The sequence below is a fragment of the Macaca thibetana genome, chromosome 10 (assembly GCF_024542745.1).
Source record: "Macaca thibetana thibetana isolate TM-01 chromosome 10, ASM2454274v1, whole genome shotgun sequence".
In the NCBI taxonomy this organism is placed as follows: domain Eukaryota; kingdom Metazoa; phylum Chordata; class Mammalia; order Primates; family Cercopithecidae; genus Macaca; species Macaca thibetana.
In genome coordinates this window covers 17,862,396-17,887,007 of record NC_065587.1, presented here as the reverse complement: position 1 = coordinate 17,887,007, position 24,612 = coordinate 17,862,396, and the positions used below count along the sequence as shown (strand labels likewise).

General features: G+C 47.1%; 1 protein-coding gene across 6 annotated transcripts in view; it reads right to left on the bottom strand.

Annotated features, from left to right (window-relative positions):
- Positions 1 to 24,612, bottom strand: part of SYN3 (synapsin III) — a 556,822-nt gene that overhangs the window by 475,636 nt on the left and 56,574 nt on the right. For all 6 annotated transcript variants that reach the window (XM_050745857.1, XM_050745861.1, XM_050745859.1 and 3 more), the window contains exon 3: positions 2,567 to 2,624. In XM_050745857.1, the coding sequence (XP_050601814.1) occupies positions 2,567 to 2,624 (58 nt within the window). The remainder of the gene's footprint in view (positions 1 to 2,566; positions 2,625 to 24,612) is intronic.

The window sequence follows — 24,612 nt, the reverse complement described above, 5'->3', positions numbered from 1 at the left end:
GGATTGTAAAGCTAACACTTCAAAGGATCTAATCTGCTTTTTGAGGAAGATCACTCTAGCTTTGGTATGAAGAATACATTGGAGATGGGTTGAAAACATGACGTTGTGAGGCTGTTGATGAGGAAGATTGGACAAGAGTTGAGGGTGGTCCAGCCAAGGATCTAGGTGATGGGGATGAAGGGAGAAGTGCAGGGACTAGGAAATATCAGATGTGGAGTCAGCAGGATCCAGGCATTGAATGGGTGCAGTGGTACAGGGAGAGGGACACATTCGGGAGCCGGAGCAGGTTTCTGGTACAAGTGGAAGGTAGATGGTCACACTCTTTACTGAGAGAGAGAATTAGGGAGGAGTAGGGTGGGTGCAGGGGAAGATGATGTGTCCTGTTTTGGAGAACCACACTGCATTCCCTGTCACTCCATACCCTGTACTTCTGGTCTCCTTATCTTTGCTCACACTGCCTCCTCCATTCACACACTCTTCATGCCACCATCTCCACTTGTTGACATCCTATCCATCCTTTGATCTATTTCAAACACCACTCCCTCCTCGAGGCCACATCTGAGTCTTTCAGTTGACTGTGACCTCTGCTGCTGGGAGCGCTAAATTTGGACCTCTCATCCCTGGTTTCTACCTGTAAGTTCAAACCCCGGCTTCACTGCATTCTTACTAGCTGTGTGACCTGCCTGGGCAATTTATTAAGCTCTCTGAGCCCAAGTTTCCTCAGCAACAGGCAAATTGTGTGGATTGAATGAGTTATTGCATGGAAAACACTTAATATGGCATCTAGCAAATAGTAAACGTTCAATACAAGTTTGCTACCATCATCAATGTTGTTGTTCTGTAGGCCAGGTGCGGTGGCTCATGCCTGTAATCCCAGAACTTTGGGAGGCCAAGGCAGGCAGATCATTTGAGGTCAGGAGTTCGAGACTAGCCTGACCAACATGGTGAAACTCCATCTGTACTAAAAATAAAAAAATAAAAAAAAATTAGCCAGGCATGGTGGCACATGCTTGTAGTCCCAGCTACTCAGGAGGCTGAGGCAGAAGAATAGCTTGAACTCGGGAGGCAGAGGTTGCATTTCACGCCACTGCACTCCAGCCTAGGCAACAGAGTGAGACTCCATCTCAAAAAAAAAAAAAAAGAAAGAAAGAAAAAGAAAAAGAAAAAAGACTTAGCTCACCTCTCCTCCTAGACCACAGGCATTTGGAGACTGGGCCTCTTCTTCTATATACTCGTTCTCCACATATTAGCTAGCTAGCATAGTAGACTCTTGACAAATATTTGCAAAATGAACAAAAATAACCTGTTCTCTGCCATGGAAGGAAAACCAGGAGACATTGGGTTGACTTGAAAGCCACAGAATCAAACTGAAATTCAAAGTGTAGGTGTTTTAATATTAAACCAACTCAGTTTGATGCTTAGGAGACCTTTCTGTTTCTCTGACACACTAAGCTCAAAAAGTGCAGGGAGAAGAACAGTCATACTCCCCTATTTTAAAAATTGTATTTTGAAATCATTTTTACAGCAAGGACCTTGTCTATGTTAGTTACTGTTTGCCTTTGATGAGGAGGAGGAGTAGGAGGAGGATAACGAATAATGATGCTGATGATAAATGGGTAACATTTACTAAGTGCTCAGTATGTGCCAGGTACTGTTCTGAGCACTTTTCACAGACTAACTCGTTTGATCCTCACAGCTCCCTATGAACGCAGGCTGATGCTATTATTGCCCCAGTTGGACAGATGAAGAAATTGAGCTGGAGAGAGCATAAGTCACAAGGTTAGTAGCGGGTGGTGTTGGGATTCAAATCTGGAGTATGGCTCCAGAGCCCAGGCTCAAATGTGCTCTCCTAAGGCTGAGCACAGTGTTTGACAGAGAGGAGCTCCTCGCTGAACGAATAGGAGAAAGCTTTGATCTGGAGCCAGGAACCACACCTTCTACTCCTGATTCTGCCACTGCCTCCCTACACAGCCCTAAACAAATCCGTGTCTCTTTCCACATAAAATAAGGGACTTGGATATTGATATTAATAGCAATAGCAAGAGATAGTATTTGCGGTTCTGATCCCTTCTGAGGTTTTAAATAATTTAATCCCCACAATGATACAAGGAAATCGAGGCAGACAGAGATTAAGTCACCTGCCCAAAATCTAGAAGATGAGAGAGGCAGGATTCAAGGCGCTTCATTATGTTCCTAAACCATGCTCTCTAGCCCAGGTGGCTGCAAGGAGATGCCCCAGGGGCCAAAAGGAGCAGTATGGAACAGACAGACGTTGGGCTCCACCTGCCTATTTCCATCAAAGCAGCTCTACGTATCTCTCTTTTGTAGAATGAGTTCCTATTTGACACTTCCCTTGAAGAAAGGGTCTCTGCTAAAACATAAAAGGTTGAAAACCACTGGCCCAAATAATTCTGAAATTTAATGAGACTCCCAGGTATAAGCTTGGACTTTTCTGGTAATCTTAGCTTATTATGACCACATAAGATGGGGACCAAGATTGCGTGTAAGAACAGTCCCAGCTGCAGAAAAGGTCAGACAACACTGCTAAAGACAAGCTCCCACCTACCTGCTCCACTCGGATCTCAATCTCTCCATTCACCTTCTTCCCATGGAAATACTTTGACCTGTAAAGGGGAAGAAATCAGCTGAGTAAGGATGCAGGCTGTTTTACTCTTTTCTCCCTTCTCCCACAGGCCTTACCCCAGAGGTGCATATTGAGACACATCCTCGGCCATCCTACTGTCTCCTCCCACCTTCACTGCTGATTTTCTCAGTCTTTTTTTTCTTTTTTTTTTTTTTGAGATGGAGTTTCACTCTTGTTGCCTAGGCTAGAGTACAATGGCCCAGTCTCGGCTCACTGCAACTTCCGCCTCCCAGGTTCAAGCAAATCTCCTGCCTCAGCCTCCCAAGTAGCTGGGATTACAGGTGCTCGCCATCGCACTCAGCTAATTTTTGTATTTTTAGTAGAGATGAGGTTTCACCATGTCGGTCAGGCTGGTCTCGAACTCCTGACCTCAGGCAATCCACCCATCTCGGCCTCCCAAAGTGCGGAGATTATAGGCGTGAGCCACCGTGCCTGGCCGATTTTCTCATTCTTTATAGGTGGTGTGTGGTAGAGGGGAGAGGGTGGATGAGAAGACTGGAGGCTCAAGTTCTGGTTCTGTCACGTCACTTGACCTCCCTGCATCACAGTTTTAGCATCTGTAAAAGAATGATATTAATAATTGTGCTACAGGCCGGGCGCTGTGGCTCACACCTGTAATCCCAGCACTTTGGGATGCTGAGGCAGGTGGACCACCTGAGGTCAGGAGTTCGAGACCAGCCCAACCAATATGGAGACACCCCATCTCTACTAAAAATACAAAATTAGCCAGGGGTAGTGGTGCATGCCTGTAATTCCAGCTACTCTGGAGGCTGAGGCAGGAGAATTGCTTGAACCCAGGAGGCAGAGGTTGCGGTGAGCTGAGATCATGCCACTGCACTCCAGCTGGGCAACAAGAGCGAAACTCAGTCTCAAACAATAATAATAGTAATAAAAATTGTGCTACATATTTCTAAGGGTTACTTTGAGGATTAAATAAGAAAAAGGATCCCACATAAAAAGGTTTGAAATGATGGCTGTGCTAACTATCTTAATCTAATCATTATACATTACATGTATCATAACACCAATACGTACCCCATAAATATGCAAATTATTGTGTATTGATTTTAAAAGAACGAAAGGATGTTTATAATGTTTTATCCATATTTATCTTAAATTCATGATTCTCATCATGTTATCTTCACATATATGTTAATCCTGTGTCCCCTACCCTTTGAAGGCAAAACCACAAATGGTTTACCTTGGTATCCTCCAACCCTCCAATTTAGTCTTCAGAAATATGTTGAATGTATAAAACAATGATGATTGCTAGAAAGTGTGTAATTTAAAGTCTTTAGAAAATACAGTTTTGTTCGATCCAGTTTCATTCTCAAGTATATATTTTTGTGTTCTTTTAACATTAAAAATGTTATGGCATTTTAACTCTTAACAAAAATCAATGTTTTAGTGATGCCCATTATCCATATCCAAATCTTCTAACTATCCAAAAAAGAGAATCCTACATAAATAATGCAGTATTGTTTTATTGAGTTTTACCTATATACCCCATATACTCCACCAAAGACTTATTATTGATCTATCCACTCTCACCCATTTCTCTATTTTTCTGTGTGTCTAATAAAGCAGTCCTCATTCATTCCTTTGTCCATCTGCCATCCATCCATTCATCCATCTGTCCATTCGTCCATCCATCTATCCTTTCTTCCTTCCTTCCTTCCTTCCTTCCTTCCCTCTTTCCTTCCATGGACTTTCTTCTACATCCCTGCCTCCATCTTCTCCATCATCAATACATGATATCCCTATCTACCCATTGCTTAGACATCATCCCTGTACTCACTGATTCTACATTTTAATTATTTCTCAAATTCATTTGCCTGGTCATTTTTCTCCATAAGCACCCTAATCCTGACCTATGATTCATCTCTCTACTGAGAGTCTCTTCGTATTGTTTTCATACTATTTATTACAATGACAATTAATTATAATTCATAGCTGGGTTTAATGCCTGTGTACCACTAAACTACAACACAGCTCCTTGAGGTCAGAAACAACCTATCATATTCATCATTTTCTTCCTCACACCTACTAGAGTGCTTAACACATAGTAGGAGCTTGACTAATATTTGTTAGATGAATACATGAGTGAAGAGAATGATGAAAAAACCCTTGTTGAGTATCAACTCTATCAAGCCAGAAACTCTGCTATAGAGTTTAACGTACATCCTTTCTCATTAGTGCTCACAACCACCACCACAAAGTAGACGTCGTTATTTCCAACTTACAGATGAAGAAACTGAAACCCAGAGAGACTAAACACTTTGCCTAAGGGATTTGAACCCAGGACTTCTAATTCCGTATCTGTGCTTTTGCTCAACTCTGAAAAATAGCAGTGAAAATTGGGGTCTTTATGGGTTTGGATATCGTCTCACAAAAAGTAACAAAATTTCCATTTTCTCTTTCTGATTATTGGTATGATGACACTAATAGTTCTTGGTGACTTGCTGTGAACTGGGCATTGTGTTAAGCATTTCCATAAACTTCTTTGGGACAGAGATAGCTCTTTGCTTCCTAATACTCATTCTCCCCTTTTTCCACAGTAAGAGAGTTGACAGAGTGGTACATAAAAATGTGCACCCCAACTCTCCCATCGGCTGGGTGCAGCCACAAGATTGATTTCTAATGGATAATTTTTTAAGCATTAAACAACCTTCTTAGTCTCCTATTCTTTTCCTTGGAAGATGGGTGTCATCACCCATTTTTTTCAGCCTTCCATTTGTGAAAGAATCCTTTTTGCGAATTTACTAATAGCTTCAGTCTGTCTGCTTCCAAAGTCTCTCTACCTACTCTTAGCTGATGCCGGTGAAGTTAATCTCTTCCCAAGACTGACTGACAGTTCTGATATTAGCACCACTTTTTCTTACATCCTGATGGGCTTAGATGTCAACTAGGCAGTACTTTAGTAGGAAAGGAACTATTAGTGTGACTCGAAAGCAAGATTTTGATTTTTTTCTCTCAGCAATGGTCTTCAAATAAATGCCTGTGTGGACAGCCTCATGCAAAGAGAATCTTTTCATATAGTTTGTGAATTTTAGCATGAATCCTTAAAGGTGGTATCGGCAAATTCCAGACACAAGGACAGGCCCATGTCTAGTATTTACAGCGCCTGGGGCAAAGTGACAAATGGAAACCTGTGTGTCATACGTCTAATATTTAAAATTGACAAAATCAAGCCAGCAAACATTTAAATAAAAGATATCTGTCCACCAGGCATGGTGGCTCATGCCTGTAATCCCAGCACTTTGGAAGGCCGAGGCAGGTGGATCACGAGGCCAGGAGTTTGAGTCTAGCCTGGCCAACATAGTGAAACCCCATCTTTACTAAAAATACAAAAAATTAGCCAGGCGTGGTGGTAGGTGCCTGTAATTCCAGCTACTCGGGAGGCTGAGGCAGGAGAATCGCTTGAACCCACGAGGCAGAGGTTGCAGTGAGCCGAGACTGTGCCATTGTACTCCAACCTGGGCGACAAGAGTGAAACTCCGCCTCAAAAAAAAAACAAGAAAGAACAGAAAAAGAAAAAAAAGACGTCTGTCTCCCTTCCTTGGCAGATACAACTTCATAATGACCTTAAAGATTCAGAATGTAGACTTCTGAGAATTCTTTGCGCTCTACCCAGCACAGGGTAGCATGAGGATTGCCAGCTCTTGGTTCTCAGACCTCACCCAAGATCCTCCTTAATTCCCCACCCACTCTCCTCTGTCCTGCATCACTGAGGCTCCTGGTGCGGGTATGTGGATGACCCAGACCACGTGGCTAAGCTTCATCTACTCCCTTCCCCTCCCCAAATGGTTGTCCTTTGGCCACCTCTTGGAAGATGGACCAAGAAATTGGCCTATATAGGCCCTGAAGTTGGGTTAAGGTCCCTTTGAGGAGGGAATTCTAGAGTTTGGGTACCCAGGGCATGGCTTAAGAGTGCAATTTGCAGGGTCTTGGTGGGAATATCCCCTCAGTCCTAACTCCTCTGCCTGTCAAAAGAGGTGTGGCTAATAAAGACCAGAGCAGGATCCAAGGTAGGTGTTCTTTGTGGATTTAAACAAGTCATTAGCTTTTAAATCCAAGCTCCAAATTTAAAAGAAGTATTTGGTGGGCCTGGGACCGGGAATGGTAACCTATGATTACAATCACCGGCATACTGGAAAAAAAAAAAAAACAAAAAAACATGGATTTGCAATCACACAGGCTTGGGCAAAATCTCAGCTCTACTACTCATCCACCATGTGTTCTAAGACAAGACACTTAGCCCTCTGGGTCTCAGTTTCCTCATTTATCAAGTGGTGATAGTAACTACCAGGGAAGAGTGTGGTGAGAAACTCACATAATCCTCTATGCAACAAGGCAGTAAAGTGCAATGGCTTCAGGGCAGACAGCCTGGATAGGACCCCCAACTCCTCCACTCGCTTGTGCAAGCTTGGGTAAGCCAACCTCTGAATGCCTTAGTTTCCACACCTGGGAAATGAGGATAATAGCAGTAGCCACCTCTGAGGGTTGTTATGAGGATTAAATGAAACAAGACATACAAAGCACTGAGAATAGTCCCTGGCACATAATAAGCTCCAAAGTGTATAGCCCACGGCCTGAAACAATGCACAAGAGCAAAGAGCTATCCAGTGTTTACCCTGTACCTAGTGGGTGCTGCATGGCGGGGACCCACAAATAAAACAATCTGACCCTCTTGGGGGTTACAAAGCAGAATTATGACTCACCTTGATCTGTCTCATAGGTGCAAAGAGTGATGGCTGGTGATGGGGACAAAGAGGTGGCCTTGGTCTATAAGGACAGCCAGCCCCTTCACATCCTTCCTCCTATTTGACCCTCATGCCAACCCTGAGGGGTGGTAGGACTGGGATCACTCCCCACATGTTCCAGATGGAGAAGTCTCTGCTCAAAGTCACACGAGTGATCTGGGTACCCAAATCCTAGAGAGAAGAATTTCCAGCCTTTCCTGGAGACACTAAGTGGTCTTTCAGATTTTTTGGATCCAGTCCAGAGCCCTGGCGTCCTTCATGATCTGGACCCTGCTGACTGGGGGTCTGCTTCCCCTCCGGTTTGCTGTCTATTTCATGGTCGCATCCAACTTCCTGCGCTTCTCTAAATACTCCCTGTGCTGTCATGCCTCTGAGCCTCTGCACAGGCCATCCCCTCTGCTTGGCGCTTCCTTGACTGTCTCTGTCTCATGTTCCAAGATCCCATGAGTGATATCTACTCTGTTGAGTTTTCCCTGACAGCACCCCCTTCCCTGGCTGGGCTGAGCGTCCTCCCTTGGTTCCTACAGCACGCTGCACTTACGACCATTCCAGCCCTTATCACTCCACGTTGTTATTACACATCACCTATCTGCCCTCTGCCCCCAAACATCTAGTCTGTGAGCTCCTGGAAACCAGAAACTGAGTCTCCACGCTCACTGTCTCCAGTATCCAGCACGATGAACTAGGGCACAGCGCACAGGCTTAACAAATGTTCCCTGACCGGGTAAGGAGATACTGTCTGTAGGCCGGCCTTTCCTGGAGATACTTGACTGCCATCTACTGGTGCACCATTGTGATACATTTACAGATCTACAGCCACTGCGATGTGGGGGCATGTACCAGGCCAACCTGCGCAACTGGCATTCCTCGACTTGATTCTAATCTGGAACCCAAAGCACTTTGCACTACCCCAATACCACCCAAGCAGCTGTGGTCTTAATGAGACCTCACCTTCCCAGGAGAAACATTTGTTTTGCCCATCTCTGGAATGTTTACTGCAGGGCCTGGCAGACGGACTGGGGCTGAAGCTGAGGGTCAGGGAGTCCATCCCCCCGCCTGGCTGCAAGTCAGAAGTCTGTCTCCTGATGGGCCACACAGACTGCTGCCTCCTTGCCGGGGGCTCATTCAGGCTTGAGCCGCCTCTGAACGGCTCTCTGGCAGAGGGAAGGGTAGGGATGGTCTGGAATTCTAGATGCCTTTGGGGGCTGGGGTTGCTGCCTCTGTAATTGACTGGCTGTCTGACCTCAGGCAAAATGGATGGACCCGCTGTGCCTAAGGGCTCTGTCTCTCACGGCTGCTGCCTCCTCCTCACACCCTAGTATGTTCAATCTCATAACGGGCTCCCTGAATACCTCAGCCAATCAATCAAGTCCTTGGCCTGGGGAAGAAGGTGGGGAGAGCTCTGGATTCCACGAAGATTCTGTCTCTGTGGGTGGTCTCATATTTTACTGCCACATCTGAGGCCCCAGGAAGAAGAATATTATAAAACTGGTGCTGCCTGGGATGGGAAATGCCTAGTTGGGGGAGGCGGGAAGTGTGCACAAGACAGATTGATGAGGAATGGGTATGGTGCTCTTTTGTGGCTGCAGCAGGGGCAGAAGAAGGGGAATTCATACAAACAGGATCTGTCTTCAAACAGGACTTTTTTTCCCAATAAATTGATCCTGTATGTAGAGTTAACGCAGGCAGGGCTTGGTGATGGACCTTCCAAGGAAGGAGAGGTTGGGAATGTCCTGTCCCAGGGACAGCTGTCTCTCTGCAGGTCACCCCCACTGGGGGTGGGATGGAGATAGAGAAAGATTTTCATGTTTCTGATGCAACACGTCGGTTGCTGATTTGTGGCCCAGGCAGAAGTAGGGGAGACAGTCAATGGGCCATGCAGAAAATGGTTGAAGGCAAAACATTCAGGCTTTGCCAGTTAGCAGGAGAGTCACGTGGCAGGCTGGATGGGCAGAGATGTGGGAGAAGAAAGACCTTGGAACACAGAGGGACCCAAGATCTGATGATTCTAGCTCCATTATTTTCTCCTGAGAACAGCTCACCCTCCTGGCACCTTCCCATTGCCAGATAGAGGGACTCCCCCACCCCAAACGATGGTGCAGCCTCTCAGTCCTCCATGCAATTAGCAAGGTCCAGTGAACCAGGAAGGGAAGGAATGCTCTAAGAGTGATGAGACTCCCTACACCTGTATGGGGATCTGCGGAGGCAAAAGACTGAGACATAACAGGGTCAGAGGATGTGACAAATGATCGCCACCTTTCACCTCTGAGAACAATAGAGAAGGAGACTTTTGTGGGAAGGATCTGATCACAGTTGACATCACTTATTCACTCCCTCATTCGATCACTACTTATTAAGCCTTAGGTGGACTAGGCACCACACCAGACATAGGAGTAGATACAGCAGATACAGTGGCAGATGTAGTCCTTGTTCTTGGAGAGCTTACATGCTCATTGAAAAGACAAAAGTAAATAAATAAATAAACAGATAAAAAGAATGAGTACTATGAATAAAATGCAAAATCAATGGAATTGAGAATAAGACGTGGGGTGCAGGGGAGATTGGACTTCAGTTGGTAGAAAAGGCTTCTTTGAAAGACACTGAGGCTGGGAGCAGTGGCTCATGCCTGTAATCCCAAAACTTTGGGAGGCCAAGGTGGGCGGATCACGAGGTCAAGAGATCGAGATCATCCTGGCCAACATGGTGAAACCCCATCTCCACTAAAAATACACAAATTAGCAGGGTGTGGTGGTGCATGTCTGTAATCCCAGCTACTTGGGAGGCTAAGGCAGGAGAATCACTTGAACCCAGGTGGCAGAGGTTGCAGTGAGCCAAGATCTCGCCACTGCACTCCAGTCTGGCAACAGAGCGAGACTCTGTGTCAAACAATAATAATAACAATAATAATAATTTAAAAATAAATAGATAAAGAGAAGAGTACTATGAATAAAATGCACAACCAATGTGATTGAGGATAAGATGTGGGGTGCAGAGGAAATTGGACTTCAGCTGGTAGAAAAAGTTTCTTTCAAAGACACTGAACATATACAGATAGACCATCTACTATGTGCTAGAGTGTGCGGGCTTTAAGGAAACAAGCACAGAGACAACATAGCTAGCTCTTGGCCTCAGGGGGCTTACTACCTAATGGGAGGGACAGACACAAAAATAGAAAATGACCACACAGGGCATTCACACAAATATTACTCTCAACTCACAGAAAAAGCAGCCAACTCAGCCTGAAGGTCAGGGGTCACTTTCCTGAGGTCACGGTCCATCCATCCATCCAATGTTTGGTACCTAGTCTTTGCCAGGGCTGCAAAGGTGAGTGCAGCAGGATCTGGATGTATGTGTCTGCTGAAAGCACACAGGCAAGGACAAAGGAGGTAGGTACACCCTGGGGGCACCCGAGAGAGAGATGAATGTTCCTGGGTATGTCCTTTAATGTACAACAGGCACAGAGCAGAAGACCTGGGTTTGAGTGGGCAGCTCTGGCACCTGCCGCCTGATTTTGGACCAGCTTCTGCTTCCTATTCTGTAGATGGGGATAAGAATATCTATTCACAGGGTTGTCAACAGGATTATATGAAGACACAGATTTAAGGGCCTCTGTAACCTGCCAAGAATGTGCTAGCAAGTGAGCTGTTCCCCGGTGGGCTGCAGGGGTAGAACTTGATCTCCCCAGGTAAGGAAGTGCATGAGCACAACTCGCCTTGGAGACAAGCCCAGGTCCCATTCAGCTATTTATTTCCTAGTGCTGCCTCAGGCCAGTGTCAACCTTCCTGAACCTTGGTTTCCTTATCTGTAAAAATAAGGACATTACTACATCTGCTGTAAGGACCCCATGAATGATACCCCTGACACATGGCAGGTGTTTAACTAATGTTCACCTCTTTCCCTCCTGTGCGTCAACATGATGGGTGGAGGGTGGAGACTAGCTGGGTATGTCCCTGAGAACATGACAGGACATTTTCTCCCTCAAAGAGGAAGAAGATGGCAGTGTCTGCCTTGCTCTAAATGAAATCCTACTTGGTTTTGAGCATGATGGAGACCTTCCCTGTCTAATCCCTGGGAGCTCCCTTCCCCTCCAGCATAGGCCTTTAGGGTAAATAGAGTCATCAGGGCCAGGCAAGGTGGCTCATGCCTGTAATCCCAGCACTTTGGGAGGCCGAGGTGGGTGGATCACCTGAGGTCAGGAGTTCAAGATCAGCCTGGCCAACATGGTGAAACCCCGTGTCTACTAAAAATACAAAAATTAGCCAGGCATGGTGGCATGAGCGTGTAATCCCAGCTACTCGGGAGGCTGAGGCAGGAAAAACACATGAACCTGGGAGGTGGAGGTTGCAGTGAGCCAAGATCAAGCCATTGCACTCCAGCCTGGGCGACAGAGTGAGACTCCATCTTAAAAAGAAAAAAAAAAAAAAAGTCATCAAACACCCACTCCCTGTGACTGCAGAGGACAGGCTAGAATGTCATCCCCCAGTCTCTACCCCTCTCCTCTCTAAAGACACAACACTATATGACCCTCATTCCTACAGATGTCTGCAAGTTCACAGTCTTCGTACCACAGAAAGGGTTAACATTTGGAAGGCTACATCATGCCTTCAGCAAACACTTATTGAGCATCTACTAAGGTCCCAACTGAGGAAATCCCCACAGGAAAAGTAATATACTAAAAAGTAATTCATACCAAGGTGCAAGTGACTAATATCTGATCATTCCAGAAAAGGGTTTTTGATGGCATAAGGAAGATAAGGGGATCATGGGGATATTGTGTGTCTTGTTTGGCAAGGGAATGTGGAGCCTGTCAAGGTGAAAAGTGCAGAGCACCAAAAGAGAGGCTAAGAGCATTTATTATCTGTTCATCCACCCAACTACCCATCCATGAATCCATCCAACCATCCATCCATCCATCCATCCATCCATCCATCCATCCATCCATCCATCCATCTATCCATCCATCCATCCACATATTCATCCATCCATGCATCCATCCATGCATCCATCCACCCACCTACCCACCCATCCACCCATCCATCCATACATTCGCCCATCCATCCACATATCCATCCATCTAGGATATACTATATTCTCAGCACTGTGTTAGATAGGCCCTTGAAATTGCACTGAACAAAACAGCCCCCTTGCCATGCTGGTTTTTACTGTCTAGCCAGGAGATAGTCCCAGAAGAGGAACTAGACCAAATAGTTACTCTGACGCCTGTCTTCTTTATCAGAAGTTGCTAACTAGTAGACCTCATAGAATCCACAGTCTTGTTTTGTTGCACTTAAATTGTATAATTTTACTTTTAAAATAGAACATTCGCTAGCAAGGTGACTCACGCCTGTAATCCCAGTACTTTGGGAGACTGAGGTGGGCGGATCACTTGAGGTTGGGAGTTCAAGACCAGCCTAGCCAACATAGCGAAACCCCATCTCTACTAAAAATACAAAAAAAAAATGGCCAGGCGCAGTGGCTCACGCCTGTAATCCCAGCACTTTGGGAGGCCAAGGCAGGCAGATCACAAGGTCAAGAGATTGAGACCATCCTGGCCAACACAGTGAAACCTTGTCTCTACTAAAAAAATACAAAAAATATTAGCCGGGCGTGGTGGTGTGTGCCTGTAGTCCCAGCTACTCAGGAGGCTGAGGCAGGAGAATTGCTTGAACCCAGGAGGCGGAGGTTGCAGTGAGCCAAGACAGTGCCACTGCACTCCAGCCTGGGCGAGAGTGAGACTCCGCCTCAAAAAAAAAAAAAAAAAAAAAATAGCCCGGCATTGTGGTGCACACTACTGGGGAAGCTGAGGCAGGAGAACAGCTTGAACTCAGGAGGCAGAGGTTGCAGTGAGCCGAGCCTGCACCACTGCACTCCAGCCTGGGTAAGACAGTGAGACTCCATCTCAATAATAGTAATAATAATAATAATAATAGAACATTCATATAAAAATTCGTATCTCTGACTTTTCTTGAAAATCAGTAACTCGACAACACCAGGCCCTTATTCCCATATGGCAAAAACTGGCTGCATGGCCTGCAGCTGCTGCCTCAGAGGAGGCATCAGTTCTCACACCCAACACAGTTCCCAGTGCTCCCTGTCATCTCTGCAGCCGAAGCCAAGTGGCAGATATCATCTGTCATAGAGCCTATGCTGCTGCTTTTCTTATAGCAGGGAAATATTTCTCTATGCCTGTGCTTTTTCCTACCACCTGCCCCTTCACTCACAGACTGATTTGTCCCCTCTGAGCAGCTGCACAGGCAACCCCTAATTTCGCTAAGCCTATTCTGAAGATGGCAATTAGCTCAGCGCAAATCTTCAGGAAACCCGCACTCCTGTCCCTCCTGCAAACCCAGGGCAGGAAGTCAGGAAAATGGAAATGAAGCACCATCCCTTCTCCTGCCGTCACAGATGGCTTCTCTCCTGTCGAAGATGCACGTCCCAGGCAGGCCTCCACAGGCCCCAGGGCTTCCTAGACGTTCTGTAATGAGGCTGGCATCTGCCCAGAGCCCTGCCTCCCCCAGGGCAAGGCTGTAACTCAGGCAGAAATCAACTCCACCCCAGGAGTAGCTATTGCTCAAGAAGACTCGTGCATCCAAGGGACTCTTTGGAAAGAAGGTCACTTGGAGGGCCTGGGCCAGAAAGCCAGGTTGTGGAGGATAAAACACGACTCACAAGTGAAATGCTGAAACTCCTCAGAGTTTGCCCAAGGCAAGGGCATGAGAAGTGACTAGAGAAGACATCAGAGAGAAAACAAAAGGTTTCAAGTCCGAGCTTCCTTTTTAAAGGCTTGCAGCCTGACCCCTTCATGGTCTAAGCCCCATTATTTTTCCCAAATGGGTAGCCAAGCTGTGTCTGAACACCTGCACGTGATGGGGAGCTCATTGCCTCACCCGGCAGCCCACTCAGTCTCTGGATGACTTGGTCAATTAGATGAATTTTCTGTATATTGAGCTGAAATATGTCTCCCTCTTTGTTTTCCCCCATTGGTTCCAGTTCTACCAGGTGGAAGCCTCACGAAACAAGTCCTCTAGCTGGGGGATTTCTAAACTTGGCTTTACATCATTTAAAAAATTCATCTCAGCCAGGCATGGTGGCTCACGCCTGTAATCCCAGCACTTTGGGAGGCCAAGGCGGTTGGATCACCTGCGGTCAGGAGTTCAAGACCAGCCTGACCAATACAGTGGAACCCCATCTCTACTAAAAATACAAAAATTAGCCAGGTGTAGTGGTGGGCATCTGTAGTCCCAGCTACTGGGGAGGCTGAGACAGGAGAATTGTTTGAACCTGGGAAGCGGTGGTTGCAGTGAGGTGACATCACTCCATTGCACTCCAGCCTGGGTGACAGAGCGAGACTCCATCTAGGGAAAAAAAAAGAAAGTTCATCTCCTGAGCTCCAATCTAGATATTCTGATTCCATCATTGCAGGGGGACATCTCAGTGTGGCCTGTCCTGTATCCATTCTGCCTTCTTCTGGTAACAGCAGCTCTATTTGCATTCGCATTGATGGAAGCAAGGCATTTTTTTGTGCAGTCCTGGTGCGACTGTCCCAAAGTGCCCGCAGAGCAAGGAGTGGAACAAGCCGGGCTTGTTCTTCCCCAGGAATTTGATTTTTGAACAGAGAGAAACAAGGATGAAAGCAAGCAGGAGCTGATTTATCCCGAGATTGTTCCTGCCACCTACATCTGTGGAGGGGTCTAGGGATCCAGGGACCCAGCGGCCCCATCTTTCTGACACTCAGGTCTCCCTGTTTTCCTTTGCTTCTGAGAGCTTCCCCATACATTTTCAATAAACCTCTTTTGTTTGTTTGTTTTGTTTTGTTTTGTTTTGAGACGGAGTCTTGCTCTGTTGCCCAGGCTGGAGTGCAGTGGTGCAATCTCGGCTCACTGCAACCTCCACCTCCTGGGTTCAAGTGATTCTCCTGCCTCAGCCTCCCAAGTAGCTGGGACTACAGGGTCCCGCCACCACGCCCTGCTAATTTGTGTATTTTTAGTAGAGACGGGGTTTCACCATGTTGGCTAGGCTGGTCTTGAACTCCTGACTTTGTGATTCACCCGCCTCGGCCTCCCAAAGTGTTGGGATTACAGGCGTGAGCCACCACGCCCGTCCCAAAGTCTATTTCTTTTTCGTGCAAAGAACTGTATCCAACACAGAGGGTGTAGATGGTGCCTGGGAATCTGAATGTCATTGTGATGGAAAGTCTTTTGGGGGCCATGCTCTTAGTCCATCCTCACTGTTTAACATAGGAGAAACAGAGGCCAGAGAAGGTGATCCCTCAGTACCAGCCTCAAGACCCCACAGCATCTGCAGAGTTCTTTAGAAAGGCAGCCAAGAAGAGAGAAATTTAGGAAGAAACAGCACCCATCAGATTTCTCCCCACACTCTCTTCTGCTCAAAGACATTTCCTCCAGATTTTCTAGCTCCTATTTCCGAGGGTGAAGCTCTCCCCCAAGACTCCACTAGGACGGGGGTAACAACTCTTCACTGTTCCCCCCCTCCTCCCCAAAAGAGCTGGGTAGGAAGCAGCAGAGGCACCAGGCCGCTGGATTGGATGGCGTGTAGACCTCACGGAGAGGGGTCAGCACTTGAAAAATTCCTCAAGTCAAAGGGCTCGGGGCTTGGGTGCCGCACAAGGCCCTCACTGTGTGCACATTGTCTCCCTGATAAAAGGGGCCGGGCCTGGGAAAACGGAGCCGTCTCCAGGCGACGGGGTAGGCTGCTGAGGAATGCCCAGGACCCCTCCCTCCCCCAGACACCAGGGCCAGGACGGCGAGGGGGTAGGGAGGGGCAGGGGGTGCAGCGTGGGTGCCCAGAGGGAGAGGAATGAAGTTCAGAGCCCCTCCAGGTGGTGTTGGGTGGTGTGTTTGAGTCATGGAATGAAGCAAGCAGAAAGTGACAAAACTCCCTTCATTAGGCCCTTCCTATCTCCACCCCCAGCCTCTCCAGCCATCCCAGAAACTCCTTCATTTCCCCACGCAAACAGGCAGGGCCTGCCCTTGTTCAAGGAGAGCCTTAGGGGTAGGGGAAGCGGTGGAGAGAGGCACAAGGATTTCGTTCCTCAGAGCCAAGTGTCTTCAACAGAGAGTTGTGTGTCTCCACTCTAAGCCTCTCAACCAACTCTAGGAGGAGGGGACTGACTTGGAGTCGGCACCTCATCCTCCCAGCGAAGGGACTGCCAGCCTGCCAGGATCTTGACACCCTCCTCTAGGGCTTCTGGAAGACGGCCCTCCAGTACATCCAGCTGAGCTGAGAGGCAGGCCAAGTGGCTTCCTTCCCCCTGGCTTCCACAATGATTATATTCACAAGCAATTAGTAATTGCAATTAATTGTTAATAACAGTTACCATTTCAGGGCCTCTTAGGACAGCCTAAGCCATGTACCAGCTCCACCCATGTCATTATCTCTAATCTTTCCAGTTACCCTTCCAGGAAGATACTCCATGACCCTGCCTTCCTGCTGAGGAATGTGAGGTTCGGAGGTTGCATTTGCCCAAGGTCACATAACTGAGAAGGAAAACAGGGACCAGAGCCCACAGTACCCAGACCGTCTGGCTCTGGACTGTCCCTTCAGCTTTGCTCCCTCCCTCCTTGCTGGTGACAGACAGTCCTCGTCACAGGCAAGGAAAGCTACTCTCTGAGAATGGGGTCAATAGGGGGATCTGGTTTGGCTCTTCCAGCCAGAAAACAAAGCAGCTCTAAGGCCAACCTCTCACTGACCCCATGGTAGCAGAGCCAGCAGTGTCTCTTATTGCTGCCCTCCATAAGCAGAGAGGCCAGATAAAATCCAGGACATCCAAATTTTCCATCCAATCCAAATTTCCAATGAACAATACATCATTTTGTAGTATAAGTCTATCCCAAATATTGCATGGGATATACTTAGACTCATTCATTGTCTATCTATTAACTGGGTGTCTTGTATTTTTATTTGCTAAATCTGACAACCCTACCCCTAAGCCACTGCTGGTGGTGCCAGCTCTGAGTTCACCCCCCTATCCTTCCTCCAGGTGGCACAGGTGGATGCAGAATGTCCTGATCATCACAGGGCTGATCAAGCCCAATACAGTCCTCACAGGGACAGGCCAAGATGCCCTGCAGTCCTTATGCCTTTGGTCAAAGCAGCCTGAAGCTGCTTTTTTTTTTTTTTTTTCCTGAGATGGAGTCTCCCTCTGCCGCCAGGATGGAGTGCAGTGGCACTATCTTGGCTCACTGCAGCCTCTGACTCCCTGGTTCAAGCGATTCTCCTGCCTCAGCCTCCTGAGTAGCTGGGATCGCAGGCATGCACCACCACGCTCAGTTAATTTTTGTTTTTTAGTAGAGACAAGGTTTCACCATGTTGGCCAGGATGGTCTCGATCTCCTGACCTTGCGATCCGTCTGCCTTGGCCTCCCAAAGTGCTGAGATTACAGGCATAAGCCACCGCGCCTGGCCCTTTTTTTTTTTTTTTTTTTCCTAAAGGAAATGCTGGCCTCTGAGTTACCAGCTGCACCAGAAGGAGGGGAAGCTTTGTAAATAACATACAAGTATCAGGTGCTCTCCTTGAATTCCAGGGCAACTGAATATTTTCTAAGGCTCTCTTCCAGGGCATCCTTAATCCTGAACTTTCCCTTTAATAGTAACAGCATTTGGCAAGAGTATCCATTCATTCCTTAAATCATCCATCTATCCCGGCCTCCCATCCATCTATCCTAGCCAGGCACTGTGCTAGGCTCTGAGAGTCAGGGGTTGCATAGGAAAGGCATAAACTCTAACTTTGAGTCAGAGCTGGTCCAATATGGACCAAACAAAGTCACTCACACCTACATTGAAAAATGGCCGTGGAGGAGAGGAACTCAGCATTCTCACTGGACACTCATAACATCCCTGCGAAGTTAGTGGTATAGGGAAGATGATGGCATTGTGATCCCACTTTACAGACAAAGAAACTGAGGTGCCGAAAGGTACAGTATCTTGGCCAAGATCACAGAGATAGTGAGTGGCAGAGCTGGGACTTCAAGCCCATGCTACCACCTGCCTAGAGTTCTCTTGAGTATTATCTTCTTTCCCATTTAACTCTCACGAATATGTCTGATGTGTGTTAGGAAATCACATCTTTACTATCTAAACAAAGGGGAAAGAACAGAAAAGATCTTGCCTGAGATCCCTTGGTGCTTTAAAAAGAGGAAAATATTCTATGCACATCCAAGGACAATTTCTGTAGAAGGTCCAATTTGCAAACCTGAACTCGTAAGTATGTGTATGGCTAAAGGAATTCCCTTTTCCCTGGACACCCTTAATGCTCTGGCCTCCCGGAGGGCTCCAGCAGGGCGGGGCCGCCTGGCTAGAGGTGGGGCGCCTTCCTCTGAGGGTGAGGTCACCGGAATCCTGTGCTTGGCTTTGCACTGTAACATGGAGTGCTGCCACCCATTGCCTAACACTGCTCTCAGATGCTGGGTGTGTGCCGGGGTGTGAGGCCCCAGGGTCCTGCTCCCCAAGGCCAATGTCCTCAGGAGCAGTACAGGAGGGGCTGAGCTTCAGGTGGGAGAGATCAGGGAGTGGCATAAGAACTGCGGTGCCCAGGCTGGTCCTTTGGATGGGCCTGAGCCAGATCACAGATGTTACTGGCATTTGCTTTGATTTTGGACTCAGAGCCTCAGTCTTCCTTACGTATACAATGAGAATAGTATTAGGGCCCCACACAGTTATTGGGAGGGCTAAATTAGAGAATCTGTGAAAGCCATTGAACCCCTGGTCAGGGGAAGTGCACAGATGCTTGCCAAAAGATGATGATGCACACATGACCCCATCCTCAAAGAGCTCTGTCATTCATGTGCTTGTTCAGTCATTCGACCAACACTCTTCAGCATCTATCTCGTGCCACACACTGAAGCAGTAGCAGTGGTCAGCAGGAGAGTGGCACCATCAGAAATTCCTTTCACGAAGTTAGCCCAGTTCAAGTTCCAGCCCAGCCCCCCTTCTGTCTCCTTGAGCAGGTGCATGGTTTCTCTATGCTCTGCCCCCCTCACCTTTAAATGAGCCGATAGTCAACTCCTGCTCATTGGCAAATGCTTAACAACCAGTTCTCTGGATGGGGGAACAAAAAGCCCTGCTTTCTAGCATTTGCCAATTTCCACAGTGTAAATGCTCCTGCAACAGCCAATGTGACTTTCGGCTGGACTGAGTCAAGGTGAGAGGGAAAAAGAGAATTTTAAGAATGCCACCAATGTCATTCCTCAGTTTCACTGTCACACCCCCAACCTTGTCATTGCCAGTAACACACCACCTCCCAAATTCCTCATTCAGTCAACAGGCATTTCCTACGTACCTATTATCTGCCCTGTTCTAGGCATGGGCAAATAGACACCATGTAGAAGTGGGTGGGCAGGTAGTGCTGAAGGGCACACAGGTGATGACCATACAGCGTAATAACTCTTGGAATATCTAGAAATGCACAAGGTGCTTAACAATGGGCATCATTAATCCTTGTTTAGTAGGAAAGTGTAGTCTGATATTCCTCCACCAGATAGATGGTAGCTGGGGAGGGTTTCGGAGGGTTTCAAACCAAGGACACCCTTTTTATTTCTTACCCAACAAATAAAAGAAAAAAGAAACCATTGGGAAGGGTGGGCAATAAAAGCGAAGATAACAATAGATCATTGTGGAAATGGAATAGCAGATATTCTGAGAAAAAGGCTACCAGCAGAGTAAGAGGACGGGAGAGCCAGGGCTCCAGAGGCCACCCAGGCAGGACTGCAGTGAGCTGGGGAGGAAGAGCTTCTATCCACCGCTCCCCCAACACCCCTCCTCCCCATTCTATCCAGGCTCCAGAGACCTTGTAGGATAAACTGAGGGCGGGGAGGTACACCAGCTCCACCTGTCTTTTTTATTTTTTGGGTCATGTTAAAGGTTTTGATTTTGAAAATCAAACCTGGGGTTCTGGTACATTCTATAAGAATAGTTAAAAAAAAAAAAAAAGTCCCTCCATCCCCCTTTTTAAAAACAATTTCAAATAGCAGCCTTACAGTGACTCTGGCATCCTGGTAAGTAAAGAGTCAAGATTTTATACAGAGGTGAATAAAAATAGAAATTCTTCCACCGTGTGTTCTGTGTTACTGATCCCTAAGGTGAGGTGAGTTTCAGACTCCATTATGCACAGGACAAGTTATCCTGCTTGGACGAGGGTAGGGCAATGACGTATGATAACTGAACAGTTACTGTGTGTTGAGCTCCAGGAATATTAAGAAGAGTAAGAGACAGGCCTTGTTCTTGCAGAAGAGATGATTATAATACAGATACAGGCCGGGGGCAGTGGCTCACGCCTATAATCCCAGCACTTTGGGAGTTCGAGGCGGGTGGATCACAAGGTCAGGAGATCGAGACCATCCTAGCTAACACGGTGAAATCTCGTCTCTACTAAAAACACAAAAAATTAGCCGGGTGTGGTGGTGGGCGTGTGTAGTCCCAGCTACTCCAGAGGCTGAGGCAGGAGGATGGTGTGAACCTGGGAGACAGAGCTTGCAGTGGGCAGAGATCACGCCACTGCACTCCAACCTGGGCGACAGAGCGAGACTTCATCTCAAAAAATAATAAAAAAATAATAATAATAATACAGATACAGTGTGGTATGTGTGCCCACAGCATAAGGAAGTATGTTTTAAGTTACTCGAGGGAGGTCAATATTAACACTGCAGGGTGGGGGGCGTCAAGGAAGACTTCTCAGAAGAGGGGACACCTGAGCAGGATTTCAAACATGAATGGAAACTGGCCAGGTGTACAAGATAGGGAAGGGTATTCCAGGTAACAGGGAACAGAATGTACTAAGGCGAAAAGGTGTGTTTGAGAACTACAAGCTGTTTACTCTTCCTGCAGAATAAACAGCACAGGGCCAGGCACGGTGGCTCACATCTATAATCCCAGCACTCTGGGAGGCCAAGGCAGGCAGATCACTTGAGGTCAGGAGTTCGAGATCAACCTGGCCAACACGGTGAAACCCCATCTCTACTAAAAATACAAAAATTAGCTGGGTGTGGTGGCCCGTGCCTGTAATCCCAGATACCCAGGAGGCTGGGGCACAAGAATCGCTTGAACCCCGGAGGCGGAGGTTGCAGTGAGCCAAGATTGCACCACTGCACTCCAGCCTAGGCAACACAGTGAGACTCTGTCTCTAAAAAACAAACATAAAACAAAATAAAAACAAACAGTAATAGCACAGGAAGCAGAGCTGGAGGCAGAACTAGAGGGAGGGCAGGGCAGGCATGCTTATGACTTTGACTTTGAGGGCAACGATTCCACCACAGGATTATATTAATAAAAGGAGATGCATGGGGAGGGGGCAGGCAGAAGCAAAGTGAAACTGGTCAGATTTGTGTTTCAGAAAGACGACCCTCGGGTGGTCACATGGAAGGTAACCAGGAGGTGAACTCAAGATGGGAGGCTTCAGACCAGTGAAGCTGCTGGAAAATTCTAGGCAAGAGAAGCAGTGGAGTGGCAGCGGGGCTGAAGAGAACTGAGTTTGACATCAATTAATTATAATTCTCCTTTCCCTTGTGGTTCTCAAAACCGACAGATCAGGCCGGGCACGGTGGTTCACACCTGTAATCCCAGCACTTTGGGAGCCAAGGTGGGAGGATCGCTTCAGCCCAGGAGTTCAAGACAAGCCTAGGCAACACAGTGAAACCCCATCTCATTTAAAAACAAACAAACAAACAAACAAACTGCTGACTGTCCCCCACCATCCCAGAGAAGAGTATCACCTTTAGTTCAGACCTACCCGGAGCCGGGCTAGCTTAACCAGGCTCGTCTCCTCAGACACCCCCAACAGGAGAGAGTATCTTTAAATGCCTGGCCATGAGTTCTCCCAGCAAAGATGGCTTTGTGACCCTCTATTTCTCCTGAAGATGAAAGGTCTTTCTCCAGGTCACTGGCCAGGTTTTGGATCGTCCTCAGGGGACCCAGGCTGGCTCAGAGTCCACAAGCTGGACACATCAGGTGGGGGACAGTGGTATCCTGCAACTCCCCGACCTGTCCACAACGAAACCTGATTCTACTGGAAGGCCCTGGACCAGGAATGGGAAGACAGAGAAATGTCTGTCTTCCTGAGAAGAGATGAGAAGGGTAGAAAAAGGGGCAGCATCATCATCGTTCCTGTTGGGGTGGGGATGGGCTCACTGTCTGTCCAGAATGCAGTTCCTCTCCTGCTCATTATCATCTGAAAGGGGAAAGAAGGGGGCCTGTGAGCTGGCTTCATCCCTTTAACCACTTCCTCCCCTGGGAGACCACTCACACAGTGCACGAGGGGCTGGAGAGGGGGCTGACCCAGAGGCATGGAGGCTCTGCAGAACCGCCCAGGCAATGCGGAGCTGCCCCGCCACCTGCTGGCCGCTCCTGGTGGCAGGGGACAGGCATTTTTCCAGGATTCTTCAGGGCAGGACTGAGACTCTAAGGCAGCCAGCATCAATTTGGAGAAAGCCAGGAAGGTATTGAGATTCAGAGAGGTTAACAAGTTCATGAAAAATCTAGGATGGAGTTCTGTAAGGGAAGCTGGTATGTTGGCAGTAGGAAGTCTCTGTCACAAACGTCTAATAATTGCAGAGCCAACTGCCAGGTGAGTTAATGAATCTTAGTTTCTTCTCCCCTTTTTCACCCACTGAGGGGCAAGAACACCATAAACCTAAGATTGTCAAGTCCTAATTAAAGTGTGGGCATAGGACGTACGATTGAAATACATTGGGAAAAATTCCTCTGACCAAAGCTGTGTCCCCCGCCATGCACATAGCCTAAAATTCACTCACTGGTCCTTCCTATGGATTAGACAGACTGAACAGCAAAATCAAAATTTAAATGTTATGGCAGAGGCCATTCATTGCATTTCAACCTCATTCACTATTTCCCTACCCTACTATACACCACATGGACACTGGAGGGACAGAGATTAATAAGACCCAACTTTATCACCTAGGACTCACGGGAAGAGTAACCAACAGACGAACGGGTTAAATAAATAGTACAATGGGATAAATCCTAATCCTGACTGCCCAGCATATTTGGCATGAAGAAATTAAACAGGCATGCCTACAAGGGGCTACTGTTAAGATGATTAATGTTGCACAGGAAGGATCATGATAGTCTGCAATAATAATACACACTTATGCAGTACTTACTGTCTACCAGGCACATCCTATGCACTGTTACACTAACTCAGATCTTAACTCCACTTACATATATTAACTCTACGACATAGGTACTATCATTATTCCCATTTAGGTGCAGTAACTTACAAAGGTTATATAGTTACTTCAGAGTAGAGATGGAATTTGAACCCAGATAGCCTAGCTCTGATGTCTGTATTCTTAACCACTGCACCGTACTGCCATTTATTAAGATCAACCTCCACGCAAAGATGTAACTTCCCTGACAAACAGCTGAGCCAGGGATAACACAGCCAGCAGAGAACACTCAAAATCAAAGTCAAATGTTGGGTTCAAGAGAGATAGAAAACTTCAAGGGTCATGTAGGCATTCTGACTACCAAGCAGATAGGCATTGTTCAGGGCAGAGGGCCTAAAAGCAACACCCCGGCAGATATCAACCCCTAAGCTCAGAGCCTAATAGTGATGCTTTACATAAACACATAAGCAGAGACAAACAAAGTTTCATGATAAATGCCCTTAAGCAAGCAGCAACACCTAAGATGATTCACATGGGATTGGAACACAGGTGATTCACACGACCACTCCAGTTAAGAAGAAGCAATTTCTGAGCAGGAAAGTGGAGACTGACGTCTGAATCTGCTGAACATACTTTAATGTTGACTTTATATAGAGTAGGCATTAAAAACTATAAAGAGCACCAGGTGCAGTGGCTCACGCATGTAATCCCAGCACTTTGGGAGGCCGAGGTGGGCGGATCACGAGGTCAGGAGATCAAGACCCTCCTGGCTAACATGGTGAAACCTCGTCTCTACTAAAAATACAAAAAAATTACCCGGGCGTGGTGGTGGCTGCCTGTAGTCCCAGCTAGTCGGGAGGCTGAGGCAGGAGAATCACTTGAACCCGGGAGGTGGAGGCTGCAGTAAGCTGAGATCGTGAAACTGCACTCCAGCCTGGACAACAGAGCGAGACTCCATCTCAAAAAAAACCCAAAAACACAAAACTATAAATAGCGAGGCATAGGTTTAATCATTCCCAACCTGTTAATGTCTCAAGGAGTGAATGTGCGTATATACATACACATTG